Source organism: Peromyscus californicus, unplaced genomic scaffold (assembly GCF_007827085.1).
Source record: "Peromyscus californicus insignis strain IS unplaced genomic scaffold, ASM782708v3 Scaffold_19__1_contigs__length_69161282, whole genome shotgun sequence".
NCBI lineage: Eukaryota > Metazoa > Chordata > Mammalia > Rodentia > Cricetidae > Peromyscus > Peromyscus californicus.
In genome coordinates this window covers 19,874,775-19,893,413 of record NW_026294491.1, presented here as the reverse complement: position 1 = coordinate 19,893,413, position 18,639 = coordinate 19,874,775, and the positions used below count along the sequence as shown (strand labels likewise).

Genomic DNA, 18,639 nt, shown 5'->3' with positions numbered 1-18,639 from the left:
CCGGGTTTCTCTTTAGTGCTGCGGCATCCGGGAGGAGACTGTCCTTGACACTGTGTGTTCACCAGCATCCTGTCCACTATCTACCAGTCCCTCTAGGCATCCCTTTTCCTGAACACTTGATACCAAAATTGTCCAGTAGTACCCAGTATTGTACAACAGGACAAAATTCTCTCCCTCATCCCGTATTCAGAACCGTTAGTCTGTGTACCATATTTGTCCTTTTCCTCTGCTCCGAGGAAAGTTCACAGCTGGGTCACAGTCATTATGGACACACCTATTTCTTCCTGTTTTAATAGGTCCCTAACTTTGCCTGGCAGTCCTGTAATATTTTATTGATTAATACTTCTATTTTTCATGGGGTTATTTCAGACTTTTATTCTCCTCAAAATGTCATCTCATTTTATTATATATTTGTAGTAGATGACCTTGGCATCAAAGATAAAATAGAGGCTATTATGTCTGTCCTCACTAAAGCTTTGTGATACCAGCCATGAATTTGAATCCTTGGTTAGCATTTAAGACATTTTGTGGCCTTTAGCAAGTTAGCCTGTAGCCTCATTTTCTTTGTCTTTATCGTGACTATGGTAACAGAGAAGATGTCATGTGTTTAGTGTAGTTTCTTGCTCATAGGGTCAGTTGGTGATGGGCACAGTGAATGTCAGAACTGACAAGAGGGGCGCTGCTTTGTGTAAGGAGGATCAGCCACATGTTAGGGGGATGCTGAATTTGGAACCTGAGGAAAATGAGGGGTGAATCACAGAAGTTATCTGGGGGAAAACGCTTTCAGGTAATGTGATTATAATATAAACTAAGAGAAAGGGAACTGTATGGGATTATAGAGTGAAGGAGAGAGTAAATGAGTTTGATGTTTCTAAGTGGAGAGATATGGACTCTGTTTTGTTTTGTTTTATTGGTTTTTTTTTTTGAGACAGGGTTTCTCTGTGTAGCTTTGTGCCTTTCCTGGAACTCAGTCTGTAGCCCAGGCTGGCTTCGAACTCACAGAGACCTGCCTGCCTCTGAAGTGCTGGGATTAAAGGTGTGTGCCACCACGCACAGAGAAGATGCACACATTTTTAATTGCCTGTGTAAGTGCCATCGGAAGATAGTATTAAACTTTTCAGTGAGAGATTAAGTTAATTTCGACCACCTCTTCATTATTCCTCTTACCCATTTTCATGGGGCAGGCAGGTAGACTGTTCTACATGCGAATCTCATTCCTTTACCTAGTTGGCTTAAAGTCACGTTCCAGCTGTGCCTGCCCTTAGTCTGAGATTCGGACCCTGTAAGGTTTGTTTTCCTCTGTCATGATGCGTCAGCACCCACTGCTGTGCCCACCTTCCCTTTTACCTCCTCTCTCCGTCCTCCTGCTTCCTCAGGTCCCCTCTTGTCCCACTAACTGTCTCAGCGTCAGTCATCCCTCAGTTTCACTTCTTCAACATGGCACTTCCTGGGAGTTGGAGAGCTTGCTTCCTGTGTAATCATGAGGACTACACTTAGGATCCCAGTACCCACATCACCTGAGTTAACCAGCTGGACATCATGCACATACTTGTAACTCCAGCTTCCAGGGATCCAGTGGCTCCTCTGGCTTCTGCCCATGCACAGATGTGCAACCCCCACCCCCCCACCCCCGCCCTAGCCCTGTAGGCATATACTCTGACAGACACAAGCACTGCTCATGAAACTTTGTGCTTGTTGCATCTATCTCATTTGCAGGCTTTAGCAAGACCTCAGCTTCCCATCTCACCTCGCCAACCCTGAGGGTTAGTGGCCCCTCCTGTGTATTGCAGTCTACCTGTTTAATACCTTCATTTCGGTTTCTGAATGCCAAGTTCCAGATTTCAGTCTGTGTCAGAGAGAGAGACGGGGTGGTGGGGGGGAGGGAGGGAGGGAGGGAGAGAGAGAGAGAGAACACGAACGCGCACGCGCGCGCACACACACACACACACACACACACACACACACACACACACACACACACGAGAGTACAAGAGAGCACATGTCCTTGGAGGCCAGAAGAGAAAGTGAAATCCCTTACAGCTGGAGTTACAGGCAATTGTGATCTGCCTGGTAGAGTGCTAGGAACCAGACTCAGGTCCTTTGGAAGAGAAGCAAGTGCTCTTAATCATTGAGCTGTCTCTCCAGTTTCCTAAACATCCTTTACCACTGATAGCTGTTTCTAGAAAAATCTAAAAAATAGGATGGTTTTGTTAGCAGATAATTCTGGAGAGGAAATGTTCTTCTCTTGTGACATTACCAGTTATTTTACTGTTTTGCCCCTAAAATTCTATATATAGCAGTTTCATTGATCCCTCCCTTCTATGGATATACTTATATCCATCTATATCCCAAAGATATCCAAGAGATTTGGAACATCTGGTTTTAGGGGAGAGAAGAGAGTTTTTTTGTGTGGTGAGGTCGGGCTCCTGACTTCTCCAGCTTAGTTTGGATTTCTTAGTGCTACTTTCATTGTTCTCTGTTCAAAATGATAGGTTTCTGAGAGCCTGATTTTTGTTGAAATGATTGCTTATATGTTGTATGAACTTCTTTTGATGAGACAGATCATGTCTGCTTACTCCATATAGGACTTAATGACAGCTAAGAAACGATTCCACCCGAGTAGAGCGTGGAGCATGGGCTTTTGGGCATGGGTGCAGATGAAAAAAAAAAAAACAACCTCTCCTATAACAGTTAATTATGGCCACTAATCCTGGGGGATCTTGTTTGCCTCCCAACAACTGTTAACCATCTATGAGACTGTGAGGAGGCACTGGTGTGGGGGGGGGGGGCTTCTATGCTCCTCCCCCAGCATCCTTAATGGTCTTTAACTCCTTAGGGAGGGGAGGGGCTCATGAGGCCCCTCCTCTCAGTTGTTAACCATCTATAAATCCTTGGAATGGGGCAGGGCTGATGAGCCCCTCCCCCAGGTAGAGTTTGTTAACTGCATGAAAATCCTGGGGAGCCTTGTGAGCCTCTCCCTACCAGCAGTTGTTAACTGTCTACTAATCCCTGGTTATGGGCAAGGCCTTGGGAGGGGCAGAGCCTTATGAACCCTACCTAACCAATTGTTAACTCTTAGTAAATCCTTGGGGAGGAGAGGCGTCACAGGACCCTCTCTAATCCTTAGTGGGAAGTTAATGGTGGACTTAGGCAGGTCCCTGGTAGTCATCTCATGAGAGTTCTAGAGGGCACCAGCCATGCTATGAGAGGATAGCATTCCACAGCATCACCTTTAAATTTCAGAAGTTCTTAGTATCCAGGAATATGTCCAAAAAATTCTGAATATATTGTCACCATGTTTATTTCCATAGCAGTCAGCAAGATAACATGATTCAGTAGTACTGAGAAAGAAAAAGAAATTGAGGTTGCAAAATAGACATCAGCTTTGGAAGATGGTAGACCACCAGCTCATTATTCTGGCATAAATAACAAGAAAGAATAAAAACTCTCTTCTACCTTTCCCCTAAGAACTCACTTCAAAGTAAGCAGGTAGCAAATTGGGCCTTTATTTCTGGTGTTTTCATTCATGTTGCATTTATTTTCAGCACTTGACTTCTTATTTTAACACTTGTTTTACATAGTTTATCTCACTGTTCTTACTTGATTGTGCATATGATTCTGTGCCTGCTGCGATTCATAATTATTTTAAATTCCTTGACTTATGGTGCCAATATTTGACTTGTCTCTGGGTCTGTCTTTGGACTGTGTTTCCCCCTGGTGACAGTTTGTTGGGACTGTTTGTTTGGAATTCAGCCACGTTTGTGGTCAGGGGCAATGAAGGTAGACGGCATTTATTCTGAGAAGTGAGTGTGGCTGTGACGGTTCCTTACGTTGTCAGGCTAAGCTCCACTGGAGTCAGTGAGGGTTTACGGGTTTGTTGTTTTGTGGGTCTGGTGCCTTCATTGTCTTATCAAGCTAGAAGGTTCTGATGCAACCTCTTTAGTCTTTCTTGAACTTGCTTGCACATCTGTATTTCAGAAAGGGTCTCTCAGGCTTTGTTTCTTCCTCGTGGTAGAGTGCCACTGGGGACGTCGGGAAGTATTTAGATATGCGGTGGTGGGAATTGAGCCTTCTCTGTTGTTCTCGACCAGTGGTGGATTTATGCAGGCTGAGTTTCTCTCTCTGTAGTCTGCTTCTCCTTTGCTTGTAGGAGACCTCTGTTCTTCCCTTCCAGGATAGTAGTTTCCCACAGCAGTTAGATACTGGTAATAATTTTGAAGGAATTTAATGAGAAATATTTTTATATCCAGTATTAAAACTAATGGGTTCAGGATCTTTGACAACTACATGAGCTTTTTGAAGTAGACTTCACTACTTCTATGAACTTCCTGATATTTTTTTTTATTAACTACTAACATAGTTTTCAGTAAAGAAGATGAAGAAGAATGGTTGTTTTTTCACTACTCTGAAGGAAGTTTGTCTTTAGGTGGGGGGGTGATGATAATAAACTAAAAATCAACTCTCCACGTAAAGCAGAGGTGTGATTGGAGAGTGTTCTTGTCTGCATGATGGAAGGCCTAGTGTTAGAGTTGTAGTGAACCCAGACCTTCGAGGTGGAGATCGTGAAGACTCCCAAGTTGTAAATGATACCGATGTGGTTTTATTACAGTAGCAAGTTTAGCAAAGGAAAGAAAAATGTTTAAAACTATGGACACATTACAAATATTCACAGTTATTTTTGCTTATTTCACACAAGTGTAGCCAGCACTTGCATAGGACATTTCCAGCATCCTCACACCATACCCCAGCATCCTCACACCATACCCCAGCACTATCCCAAGTTCATTGCATTTGCTATCATTAGTTCATTTAATTTTTCAGGTTTCTTATACCTTCCTTCTTCCTGTCTCTTTAGATCAGTTGAGGACAAGCTGACTTCATTGTATTTCTGACCCTATCATCACCAGTCTTTTTGCATTTTGCTATAATTAAAAAATTGTTTCCAGGGTGGGCATGACGGTGCACACCTTCAATCCCAGCAACGGGGAGGCAGAGGCAAGTGGATCTCTGAAGCCTTGTCTGCAGAGCAAGTTTCAGGACAATAAAAAGGCTATGTAGGAGACCCTGTCACAAACCAAAAAACTTTTCAGCTGGGTCTGCTATGATACACCTGTAATTCCAGCGTAGGGGAGGCAAGGGCGAGAGAATTCCAGACCAGCCCAAGCTACACAGCTACTCAGTCTCCTTCCCTCCCTCCTCCCCTCCCTCCCTTTTTCTCTCTCTCCCTCCCTCCCTTTCTCTGTCCTTCTCTTTCAAATAGTTGTTTTCATTTGTCTCCCTCTTTTCTGATACATGTTCTTCAGGATTCAAATGACTGAGTCCTTTCCGAAAAGCTTCGTTCTTCACCCCGCTTCCTTCCCAAGCACCTTCTCATTCCACCTCTCCTTAGCTCCCGAGAAGAGCCTTCAGGAGTTACTGCTCAAAGCATATAGCATGCTTTTCTGCTCTTTGTATCCTTCGCATTTCTGCTAAGGATGATTTCCAAGCAGTGAATTAGAGTCAAAGGATGTGGTTGTGGGTTTGGGCTCTCTTCAGGAGGTCCGTCATGTTGCTTCCCTGCAGTCTGTCACCACGTTTGTGTGTCACACAGTGCCTGCTCCATGGTATGCTTGCCAGTCTCGGGGTGTTCCTCACTGTCGTCCCCCAGTCTTTGTTAACGTTATGGAAGGGACTAGATTGCTTTTGCGTTTCTTTCTTAAGAAGAGATTCATTAACAAATTCCAAATTTTAAACGTAAAATTTGAAAGTATAATGTAACTAGAAGAGAGAATATGCCTACAGTATTTTTAGGTATGACTCAAGGCTGCAATAGAAAGATACTTGACTATTTAATGCTTTAAATATGGACATAACAAAAAAATTGAACTGTGTATATTTACATATACAAACAAATGAAACTATCCATTTTAATACACATTTTTTTTTGCAGTAAGAATAGTTGCAGCAAAGGATTTTTAAGCTACTATATGCAAAAAAGAAATAAAGTCATGCTAAATTAGAGGTTCCAAATGTAATTTTGTACTTGTGAGAGACCATTCATTTTAAGGTAGTTCTGATTTTGTTTGCTTGATTTTTGTTTTTGTTTTTGTTTTGTTTTTGGAGACAGGGTTTCTCTGTGTAGCCCTGGCTATCTTGGAACTCTCTCTGTAGACCAGGCTAGCCTTAAACTCACAGATCTGCCGCCTGCCTCTGCCTCCTGAGTGCTGAAATTAAAGGTGTGCTCACCAGCGCCCAACCTTGTTTGCTTGTTTTAATGGAATAGTTTTCCCACCAAACTTGGAGAGCAAAGCAGCTCTTCAGTGCTGTTTATAGAATCCATTGTTTAAATGGGATTACATCAGACTGCAAAGCTTCTGCCCAGCAAAGAAAACTGTCATCCAAAGTGAAGGGACAGTCTTCAGTGTTTGCCAGATTCCTCTGACAGAGTTGATACCTAGAAAATAGAAGGACTCAAAATAGCAAGTAATTTAATGACAACATGGGAAGGTGGTCTGAAGAGACGCGGCAGACAATACATATGCAGTAAAAATAGTGCATTCAGCAGTTAGGGAAACGCAAATCACAGTTGTGACATCATAGTACCTCATCTCAGTTAGAATGACTGCTTATCAGAAGAACACAAATACAGCAAATGCTGAGAAGACCCTTTGTACACTGCAGGCAGAAATGTAGAGTAGAGTACAGCCACCCAAGATGCAGTGTGGAGGTTCTTTCATAGTACCTCATCTCAGTTAGAATGACTGCTTATCAGAAGAACACAAATACAGCAAATGCTGAGAAGACCCTTTGTACACTGCAGGCAGAAATGTAGAGTAGAGTACAGCCACCCAAGATGCAGTGTGGAGGTTCTTCAGAAAGTTAGATAGAGCCACTGTGCAGTACTCTCCCCTGCCTGGGTCTGTATCCAGACACAATGAAGTAGGCACACAGATGAGAGAGATACTTGCACGTCCAGGCTTAATTCTCTCTCGTCTCAGCTGCCATGTGGAATCAGCCTAGGTTCCTGGAAACAGAAGAATGGACAGAGAAAATGAGACATACTTGCCGGCATTAGTATTTGTCCATAAAGAATAACGAAGCCAGGTTATTTGCAGAGGGATGACTGGAACTGGAGAGCACCGTGTTCAGTGAACCAAGTCAAACTCAGAAAGACAGAAACTGAGTGTTTGCTCTCCTATGCGGAAACTTGAGGCAGAAAAAAAAGGTGACTTGAAAGTAGGGAGTGGTGTGTGTAGTAGAAGGGTAGAGGAACATGATTGACACACAGTGATAGAAGAATGTTTGGAATTGCCACAGTGGCTCCCACTAAGTTGTACAGTTAATAGGTATTATTAATAAAAGACCTACTTATGGGCTGGCACATGTCACTCCCAATAAATAATACATGCATTTTTAAAAAGGCTATAGAAAGAGCCTGTTGAGTTACGAAGTGTGGGTCTGTGTTACTAGTGTGAGTGCAGTAAAGATTGTTCTCTATCTTCTGTGAGCCACGAGAAAAATGAACTGAGAAAACGCTACCCGGTTCACCATGACTTTGAAAGATGAACAGGTTCGCTTTGTCAGTTCAGGTTTGGATTTGGCATGAGACAGGAGTGTGCTTCGCTAATTGCTGGAGGGCCCAGAAGCCTGAGAAGTCAACTTTAGGGAACATTGCAGATTTCTTCGGCCTGTGTGTTTTAGAAACGATGACCTTGAAGAGCAAGTTGTCAATAGTTGGTGACAGCTGTGGTCCAGATTCCCTTGATTTCCACTCTTTCATTGTACCACGTTATGTGAATCTTATTTCTAGTTTGCTGTACTTGGGATATACACCTTAAGTATGTATGTATGTATCTATTACTCTACTCTATTTTTGAGGCAGGCTCTCTCTACATAGCCCTGGCTGTTCTGTATGTAAACTAGGGTGGCCACAAGCTAACTGAGATCCACCTGCCTCTGCCTCCCAAGTGCTGGGATTAAAGGTCTGTGTCACCACACCTGGTGACTACATTTTAAATATTTTTCTAAGTGACTTTGGAATGAAATGATCCGTTTTTTTAATTGGAGACCTATTTTCTTAAAAATGATACAGGTTATTTGGTATTAAATAACATCACAATGTACTTCCCATTAGCTGAATGTTAACAGATATGTTGATTGAACTTAAAGTCTGTAGCACAAACAAAAATAGTATCTATTTTTGAGGTCCAATATCATTATGTGCCAAATCAGTCTAAATTGAAATCGAGGACTTCCACGTCCTGGCTCCTGGAACTCCAGGCTTTGGAATTGATATGCCTCCTTATCTCCTCCCTTTAATTGAGGAAATAAATTATCTGCTGTAGTGAAGCGCATGTGGAGCTAGTAGACAGAGCTTGCTTTTCTGTGGAGTAATTGGTTTTTATTACATATTTGTGTTTTTGCAGGAGGTTATAAATCTCATTATATATAATCATGTGGCTTTTTGAGAATGAACCAAAGGAAGGAATGACTGGAGACCATATTTCACTGTTAGGTTTTGTTTCCTCAAACCAGGTGCTGTTAATTTGAGCCGTGTACCTCAGTGCTGTGTGATCCAGATCACAAAGGGCCTTCGTCGGGTAAAATCCCATTTCATCCTGATGGAGTAGAGTTAATCTGTTGAGATGTTTGAGTTATTGTAGTTTTTTTTTTTTAAAGATTTATTTTATGAGGGGCTTAGAGAGATGGCTCAGAGGCTAAGAGTGCTGGCTGCTTTCCTAGAGGTCCTGAGTTCAATTCCCAGCAACCACACATGATGGCTCACAACCGCCTGTAATGAGATCTGGTACTCTCTTCTGGCCTGCAGTTCAGGCATACATTTGGAAGAACAACATATAATAAATAAATAAATAAATAAATAAATAAATAAATAAATAAATAAATAAATAAAAGATTTATGGGTATTTTGCCTGCATGTATGCATGTTCACCAAGTGCATGACTGGTGTCCTTGGAGGCAAGAAGAGGGTGTTGACTACCCTGGAACTGGAGTTACAGATGATTGTGAGCCGAAGTGTGTGAGCTGGGAATTGAACATCGGTCTTTTTAACTGCTGAGCTGTGTCTTCAGCACCTCATTTATAGCTATAAGTTCTCAACTCAACCAATTTCCATGAGTGTGGACAGAGCTAGGCTTAGGACTGTTCCTGACACGGTCCGGTCAGGTGGAGCTTGTGGGTTCAGTGGGAACTTGGCCCTGGAGGAACCTGACCTATTTGCAGAGTGAGAATTTGCATGTGGCTTGTTTTGGTAGCAGGTAATAGTTGGAACATTTCTGAGAGGGGCAGTGGACAGAGAACATGCTGGAAGACACCCTGCAGAATTGCTTAAAGTAGGCTAGAAGGCCACTTTCCATTTCTTTGTTTCTTGGGGTTTCTCATTGAGCAGAATAGGAATTTTGCCTTTTTATTTATGTACTCTAAATTTCTACTGCTTTATTACTAAAGGTCAGATTTAAACGAGGAGAAAGTTAAGAAGCTGTGGGTTCCTGTAGCCAGACTATAAGTAGGAAGGAGCGACCATCAGTAGAGAACATACAGTTAGAAGTTCGGTAGAGATGGCTAGCTGTTTTTTCCTCCTTTTCTTCCTTCTTAGTCCCTCTCCCCGTTCTCCTTCCCCTGGCATCCGGAAGACAGGATTCAGACTTGTTTGTTGGCTCCGTCAGAGATATGAGACTGTTGTCTTTGGAAGAAGGTGTTTTGTATAGACACTCGGAGGATTGCTTTGGAGTTTGTATCAAATTGGTAGTTTGGTAATGAAATGAATGCTTTGCGTGGGAATTGTAAATCTTTATACCCGTGCAATAGAATTCTCTTCCTCTTCTACTTAATCGTGTGCTTGAAGACATTCAACACTGAAATCTGTGGTGAAATGGGATACTATTGCATGGCATTTTGAAGGCACCAAATGAACGTGTAGGCATAACAGGAACTCTGATTCACTCTTGATTTAGGAATTCCAAGTTCCCTTCTATTTGGTTGGAGTAAGAAAAGATAGCTGTGTGTGGTGGTGTAATACACGAAACCTGGTATTTAGGAGGCTGAAGCAGGGGCACCCCAGGTTGAGGCCAGACTGAGCTCTCTAGGAGGAGACCATGTCTCCAAAGAAGAAGAAAACAAAAGGAGAAGACACATTCTAGTGTATTCATCCATTAGTCCATTTCATAATATGATCTTCTCACAGCAAGGGTGTGAGGATGCTGGGAGCACAGATAAATGAGCATGATGAAGACAGACTGTCCCCCTGTCCTTGCCCTTGTGGATCCTGTCCTTATCAAATGAGACACATAGAAAATGATCAGTCACACGAATTCTCAGATACAGTTGTCCTAAATCTATAGTTGAGCAGTTTGTCTCAGTCTGGGAATGGGAGATGGATATTCTGAAGATAAAATATTTGAATTTATCATTATTGTAAGTATGATTAAATTTATTTTAAGTGTATGCTTAGGAAGTTAATTAAATACAAACCATTTAAGGTTTTGTGATAAACATGATACTATCAGTTTATCTTGTGTTTTATTTTTGGTTTTCCACTTGCATAGTTTAGTTGAAATGGTTGGTTTTCTTTCATATTGGCTTCCATAAGAGTTCCTAGTTGTGTTTGAATGTATAATCCTAAGGCTTTATGAGTGAGTCCACTGTTTATATTTGACAGCTAATAAAAAAAAAAACCCAAGTTATAACATGTGGACGATGTGAAGAATACATTAAATGTATCTTGTATGACATTCTCTTGATACATCCTGTCTTTTACCTTTAAAATTATTTTATGTGTATTATTGTTTTTCTTGCGTGTATGTCTGTACACTGTATACATCCTTGGTGGCCATGGAAGCCAGAAGCTTGGATCCTGTTTTGTGGAATATTATTTTAAGATGTATTACATTTGTTTGTGCTGTGGAATATTTGTTTAATGATGCAAAGATGTGTTGCATTCTTCTATGTTGCATTTGTTTAACTCCGTGAAGCTGTGTTACTTTGCCTGTTTAAAACACCTGATGGTCCAATAAAGAGCTGAACAGCCAATAGTGAGGCAGGAGAAAGGACATATTCTGGCAGGCAGAATATATAGAAGAAATCTGGGAGGACAAAGAGCAAGAGAAGGAGGAGGACGCAAGGGGCCAGCCATCCAGCTACACAACCAGCAATCGAGTAAGAAAGAAAGATATACAGAAATAGGAAAAGGTAAAAGCCCAGAGGCAATAGGTAGATGAGATAATTTAAGGAAAGCTGGCATGAAACAAGCCACGCTAAGGCTGGGCATTTGTAATTAAGAATAAGCCTCCATGTTTGATTTATTTGGGAGCTGAGTGGTGGGTCCTCCAAAAGAGCCAAACCGACCAACAACATTTTGGCATTCCAACGTGGGACTAGAGTAAAAGAAAACTCAACTACAGGATCCCCTGGAGCTGAGGCTACACAGTAGTGAGCAGCTGTGTGGGTGCTGACAGTTGAACCCTGAGTCCTCTAGAAGAGCACCCAGTGCTCCTAACGTCTGAGCCATCTCCCTCCATCCTTGTTGATAAATCCTTAAGTCAACAAACCAAAGCATTTCTGTTGTCTGAGTTTTCAGGTAGGCTTTGACCTTTGCAGACAGAAGGGCCCTGTTTACAGAAGCTTTCTAGATGTGAGAGACATAGCAATTGCTAAATAAATGTTGAGCAAATCAAGTATGAATAGGCCATGTTAATAAAGAGTAATCAGCTTGGGAGCTGACCTGCACATTTCTTTTAAAGTGTTTTTTTTTTTTTTTTTAAATTAAGAGCAGAGTCTTTTTGATATTACAAACCTAGTTTTAAAAATCAGTTCTTTAGCCTGGCAGTGGTGGCGCATGCCTTTAACTCCAGCACTAGGGAGGCAGAGGCAGACGGATCTCTGTGAGTTCAAGTCCAGACTGGTCTACAAAGTGAGTTCCAGGACTACATAGAGAGACCCTGTCTCAAAAAAACAAAAATTAGTTCCTTAATATGTAGTCTTAGGCAAGCTTATGACGCTTCGCTAAGCCTCATTTCCCTCATCCTTAAAATAAGATTACATGTGTAAAGTGCTTAGCCTCGTGCCCGATATCGCAGGTGTTCCATAAACCTAAACTAATACATTACAGGAGACACGCGCCAAACACGGTTTTCTTGGAGGTTAGGTAGACTTCAAGGTGCGTTTAATGGTAGAATACTTGCCTACCTAGCCCCCTTCCTCCCAAAATGTAACAGACCTTTATAGTGGTATAGAATACTGATGCATTTGAAAGCGGATAATCTCTCCTCTCGCCGATAATACCAAATCAAAACGCTGTCGACCAGTCACTGATAACGGTAGATGATCATGACTTTGATCATTGGAGTCAGTTCCTTCCTTCACTTCAGTTCTTAAAAGCAGACCAAGTAGGCTTTTGTTGTCTTGTTCTGGTGAGTCTAAGCTGGCCTCAGACTTGCTGTGTGTATAAAGACGACCTTGCGTCCCTGAACCTACTGTTTCCACCTTCTGTTTTGGGACCACAAGCAAGCCATCATGGCTGGCACCAGCTGGTTTTCCTGAGTAGATTTTTGTGACTTTAAAACAAAACAAACAAACAAACAAACAAAAAACAGATATAATCTCCTAATGTGTCATCCTTTTTATGTGGACTGGGTGTGAGAGGCTTGCTTGAATTGTGTATGTGCAGACATAGTTAAGGGACATATCTCCATAAATGATAGAAAGTATAGAAGATCTGAATGATATTTCTCATTTTCAGCTTCTTTAAGTACATATTAAATACCTCTGCTACTCTTTTTACTGGCATAGTAAAAAATTCTGGCACCTTCTTTACATGATTGATAGTGGTATTTTATGAACATCTTTTATTTTTATTTTTTTGAGATACGGTCTTTGTAACTTGTTTTGTAGATCAAGCTAGCCTTGAACTCAGATTAGCCAGCCTTTGCCTACTAGGTGCTGGGATTAAAGGTGTGGCCACTCTGCTTGGCCTGAGCATCTTTATGAAATAATACATGGAAACTCACAAATGAAACACACAGTATTCTAAGTGTAATCGTTGCTTTTCTGTTGCTATGACAAAGCGACCAGATAGAAGCAGCGTAATGGAGAAAGGGCTTGGGGTAGGGTGGGTGGGGTCACAGTTCACCTGTACACAGTCCATGATGTAGGGAAGGCTTGGCGGCAAAGAATGGCAGGACCATCAGGCCCCCAGTCAGTTGCAGACAGTGATGAATGGTAGTACTCATCTCACTTCCTCCCTTTGGTTAGAGTGAAGACCCCCCAGCCTGTGGGTCCTGCTGCCCACAGTTAAGATAGGTCTAATGACCTCAACTCCCAGCCTGTGGGATCCTGCTGCTCACAGTTAAGATGGATCTAATGACCTCAACTCCCAGCCTGTGGGATCCTGCTGCTCACAGTTAAGATGGATCTAATGACCTCAGTCTAATCTAGATAATCCTTCATAGGCATGCCTAGAAGCTTTTCTGCTAGTAGGCTTATGACCCTCCCATCCTGCTGAATTGACAGTCAATACTAACTTTTTATACTGAGCTTTCAAATCTGATATTAAAATTTCTTTCAATTCCATATTGTTTACAGTTAGGATTTGCTAGTAAAAATTAAACAATACAGATACTCCTTAACAAAACAAAATTAGATGCCAGCAAAATCCCTAAAAAACAAAAACAAACAAACCAAAAAAACCAAGAAAAGAAACCCCAAAACTTCAAAGTCTTACTCTTCTTTTGAAGATCTTTTTCAAGTTTCTTCAAAGGCAAAATAGCCATAGCTTAGCATGAAACCTAGGTATTGACTATAGTCTTGGGGTTGTAGGAGACAATTTGGGATATGATTGTAGAAATCCATTAAAGCTGGGTGTGGCGGCACACACTTGTAACACTAGCACTGGAGAAAAGCAAAAGGGGCCTAGCAGTGGTGGTGCACGCCTTTAATCTCAGCACTTGGGAGGCAGAGACAGAGTTCGAGGTCAGCCTGGTCTCCAGAACGAGTTTCAGGACAGCCTGATTTACACAGAGAAACTCAGTCTTGAAAGAAAAGCAAACGGATGAGTTCAGGGTTAGCCCCTATTCAGCAAGAAAAACAGCTGTTGGGATACATGACCTGCGAAAGCTTTGTTTTTACCCGGAATGTGTGTTTTTTTTTTTTTTTTTATTATTGTATTTACATGCTTTTTATTGAACTGCTTTCCCCGTATTAGGACATCATTAAGAGTTAGGAATCAGTTTTCTTTAAAAAGAAAAAGCAAAACGCTTCACCCACGCTGGGGCCTCACCCCAAGGCTTGCTTTGCACTAGCTAGGCCAAACCTTGTGTCCCCAGCCCCGATTCCTGTAATGAGTACCTTGCGCCCCAGGTTACAAAGCAGTTCACACAGAAGGTTTGGTATTTGAGTATGAGACTCCTTTTAATAGTCTACGTATGTTGTGCTCCTTTCACTGGCTTATTTTATTAGGTTTATTAACCTAACGTGGGAAGAAATCCTGAGAAATCTGAGCCGCCAGCATGCAGTTTTGTGCATAGTTTTCTTTTATGCGTTACAATGTTGTTTTTCCTTAGACAAGAAAAATTAGACTGCTCAATTCAACCCAGCCTTGTAGTTTCCATCTCTTCTATAGCCAATGGCTGTTTGCCTGCTTTAACATTCTTGGAATGTTCTGTAGATAGTGAAGAGTCCTTTGTGTTTGTTATAAACACTCAGAGTGCTACTATAAGGCTTTTCAGAAAGCATTTTTTTTTGGGGGGGGGAGAAGTTTAGGAAGAGATTTTTATTGGATTAGATAAAATTTTGAAGTTGATAATCACTGAAAAATGGCAGTTTGGATTTAGATTAAAAATTTCATAAACCTGCTTTAAAATAAAGTCTGTAGCATGCCATCATCAAACTGCTCACTGGTGTCTGAAAGGGAGCCTTGATTGTGAGAATTGAGGCGCGATCAGAAGAGGAATTCCTAGCTGTCTTTGTCTGGGTTATAAAGTCCTGTTGTGATTGGACGGGAAGTAAACATCATTTATTGTCTTCAAGTGTGATTGGCTAAGATTCTTTTCTTCCATGGTCTTTTCCAGTAACTGACTCGGGAGCTTTCCGTTTTATTACCTGACTGTGTTCTAGTACGCTGAGTACTCGGCTTGGCGCTGAGACAGTTTGTGAAATTTAAGGACGTCGGTAACAGCCCGCGGTGCAGTGTCTGGCGTTCCTGTAAAAAGGCGGCGCGAGGTGTAAATCTCCGAACAGCTCCGATGCGGAGTTAGAATCGCCGCCGCCGCCGCCGCCGCCGCCGCCGCCGCCGCCGGGAGGAATGCTGCTTTAGAGCCGCGGGTCGCCGAGCGGGCACGGTGGGGTGGGCGGCGCGGCCCGATGGGGGCCGCGCGGGGATTCGGGCTCCTTGACGACGGCGCTATGAGTTCGCAAGGACGTCGCTCCTGACATGCGGGCCACCCGGAGTTGGCTTTGCGACCCCGCGTGGGAGCCGAGCCCTTCCCCGGCAGTCGCCCCTCTGAGAGGACGAGGAAGGAGCGGCGGCAGCAGCTTGGCCTGGGCCCGCTGTCCCTCGGCAGCTGCCGCTCGGTGCCGCCGCGCAGCCGGCGGGGCGGCACTACTTGGCGGAGCCCGCCGACCCCCGCCCCCCCGCCCGCGGAAGGACACGCGCCGCGGTGCGGGCGGAGGGGTACTGGCCACGGCGCGCCGCTTGCGCCGGCCGCGCGCACATTCCTGTCAGTTTGCCTGTGGGGCGCGCGGGAGGACGGGGGCGGCGCGGCTCTGGGTCGCCGAGCGTGCCGGGGCGCTCTCGCTCGCGGGCCGCCTCGCCTGCGGTCGGCTCCTCAGCATGGGTGGCCGGTAGGAGCGGGCCGCGCTCGTTCCCGGCGCAGAGGCGGCCATGGCGGTGGAGACGCGGCCCGAGCTGGTGGGGAAGCGGTTCCTGTGCGTGGCGGCCGGCGAGGATGCGCGTCCCGAGCGCGGGCAGAGCGGCTGCGGGAGCGGCTGGCGGGCGGGGGTCATCCGAGCCGTGTCCCACCGCGACAGCGGCCACCCGGACCTGGCGGTAAGAGCGAGCGGACCGGCGGGCGGGCGGGCGGGGAGCGCAGCCTCGGGGCGCGGGCCGGGCGGGCGGGCGGCAGGTGGGGCGGACCCGCCAAGTACCCGCGACGCGGGGCCCCAACTCTGTGCGCTTTGCCCGCCGCAAACCCATCCTGCGGTTGACTTTGTAATCGGAAACGATGGGAATATTTTTGGTATGAGGGGTAATCGAAACCTTTCCCATAATTTTGTACTTTTTGTTGTTCTTCGAAACGGACAGTGCTTTAGGGTTTCCTGTTCCTGAGTTTTATATGGCTTCACAAAGGCCAGAGATACAGTAAATGAAGGTTGGAAGGGCATTTAGCACTTCTAAGTAATGCCCACCCCCCATTTGCCACTTTCATAGGACACTGTCAGTGTTATCTTTCGGGAGTATTAATGTGTCCGTATGGTTTTGTGCCAGGAATCGCTCTGTTGGTTACAAGTGCATTCTCATTAGGGAATGATATTGAGGAAGATAATGGGGAAGAGTAGAGACAGGGAATTGACTAAGCTTCCCTGCGTTGTTCAGTAAATACAGAATTTGTGAAGTTCATAGCGACTCGGATGATTTTTTTTTCTCCTGCAAGTTTAAAAAAATTTTCCCTTTGTATTTAGATTTAGTTTCAGATCCACCGTAACTTGCAGAGTATTTACCATTTTGATATAGTTGTTGGAAACCTCGAGTGAGTTCTTGAAAACCATTCCTACCTACAGTTACTGCCGTCATTACACGTGGCATGTGTTTAACTTGAATCGTGTAAAATGGGGTTAATTTGCTAAAAGTTACTTATAGAAGGAAGTAAGAATAGAGGCAATTTACAAAACTCTGCTTGGTTATTCTTTAAAAAGAGAGAAAGAACCCTTAAACTTTACTTACTCATCTTAATGATTACTTGTTATGGTTTTACTTAGTCATTACTTTGTGTTTGTGTAAAGGTGCCCTGAATTAATTTCTCTTTCTTCTAATAGGAGAATTGAGGGTTTTACCTGGAAGATAATTTGGGTAATGGTTTAGCCTCTAAAGCAAACATGGAGCAGAATTTTGTGCCGTCCTATGGTCTTAGCTACATGAAAATTAGGAAATGGTTTTAGTTTTAGATAGTATTGGAGACAGTCAAAATCTGAAACATTGAAAGGTCCATTGGAAATAATGATACAGAGGGAATAAGCGTATGCCATTTTTTTTTTTTTTGCAAATAGCAAGATATTAAGCTGGTTATTTAAAAGTACAAATTGTGAGCCATTCACGGTTTGAATGCTTGTAATCCAAGCACTTCAGAGTGTGATGAAGGAGGTTCAAGGCTAGCTGGGGCTACAATCAAGATTCTCTACTATATATATAGTAAGATTTAAGTTTCCTGTAGATCAAGGCAGTTGATTGGAAAGAAAAGAAAGGAGTTTCAGGAGATGACAGATTGTTTTTCTGTCTCCTGACTGTTGGTTACACACATTAAGCTTTATCTCTTAATTATTGATTCCTACAATTTATATGTCTATATTTCATTCTATATAAATTTTACTTAGTGGATAAAAAGTCACTCTGACCTAAAACAGTGTGACTCTTTGCCTCCCTTCAACAATTTGAGAAGTACTTTGACTGTGTAATTTCCCTTTTCTCATTCTAGAACCTATAGTGTTTATATTTTTCCCAGTGGTCCTTACATATTATTTGAAACTATGAAATTTAGAATATTTTAGCACTAGAGTTATATAATTTCACTTTCAGCTGTATTAAAAAATGCGTACAGTTGGCCTCCATAATGGATGTACTCATTGTATGTTACTAAGGCAGCAGAACTGTCTTCTATAAACACTTGGACTTATATATAGTATTTTTGGGGGGAGGATGACAGAATTTAGATTTCTTCCTGTTTTTTTAAAGATGAAATTTTGTCTAATTGTCTATGCTGGTCTTGGATGTCTGGACTCAAATGCGCTTCAGCCTCCTAGACAGCTGGAATCATAGGCAGGCCTGTGCTCTGGCCCCTCTTGGATTTTTGAGGCATCAGCTGTGATATTAGGTCTTGAAATGATGTAATATTCATTGCTTTATGCATTTGAGGTTTTAGTCACTTATTTAATTTTTTGGTGAAAGTAGTGTATAGTTCAGATGACTTAAAATAAGTCAAAAAACTAGATTATAATGTTCCTTAACTTTGACCTGTTAATCTGAAATGAAGGAAAGAATGCAGTTATGGTAGTATATGTCTGTTTTAGCAGGTACATTTGGAAAGGAATAGAAATGTGTTTTCTTGGATGTGTATTTCATTAAAAAGTGTATTATTGACCTAGGGTGATAATAAAGTCTTTAAAATGCAGGCAAGACAGGCACACATGAAGACTTCAGTTTGATTCTCTCAGAATATACCTAAAAACACCCAAGTGTGTTAGGGCACATTTGAAATTCCAGCTCCGAGGAGGCAGAGACAGGCAGACTCTCTGGGGTTTATTGTCGGGCAGGCTGGCATGCAGCCTAGCTGACTCTACAAGTTCCAGGCCAGTGAGAGATTCTGTCTGAATTCAGGAAAAAAAAAGAAATAAAGAGAGAACAGGTGACCATGACATCTCTTGATGGGCAGTGGATGG

General features: G+C 42.9%; 1 protein-coding gene across 4 annotated transcripts in view; it reads left to right on the top strand.

The window, feature by feature from the left end:
- Jmjd1c (jumonji domain containing 1C) overlaps window positions 1–18,639 on the top strand; it is a 182,351-nt gene that overhangs the window by 23,211 nt on the left and 140,501 nt on the right. The window contains exon 1 of one of the 4 annotated variants that reach the window (XM_052744806.1): window positions 15,761–16,036. The exons of 2 other annotated variants lie outside the window; for them this stretch is intronic. In XM_052744806.1, coding sequence (XP_052600766.1) covers window positions 15,872–16,036 — 165 coding nt within the window. In that variant the 5' untranslated portion in view covers window positions 15,761–15,871. Of the gene's footprint in view, window positions 1–15,760; window positions 16,037–18,639 lie in introns of those variants that run through there. One more of the 4 variants, XM_052744803.1, reaches the window with a different exon arrangement.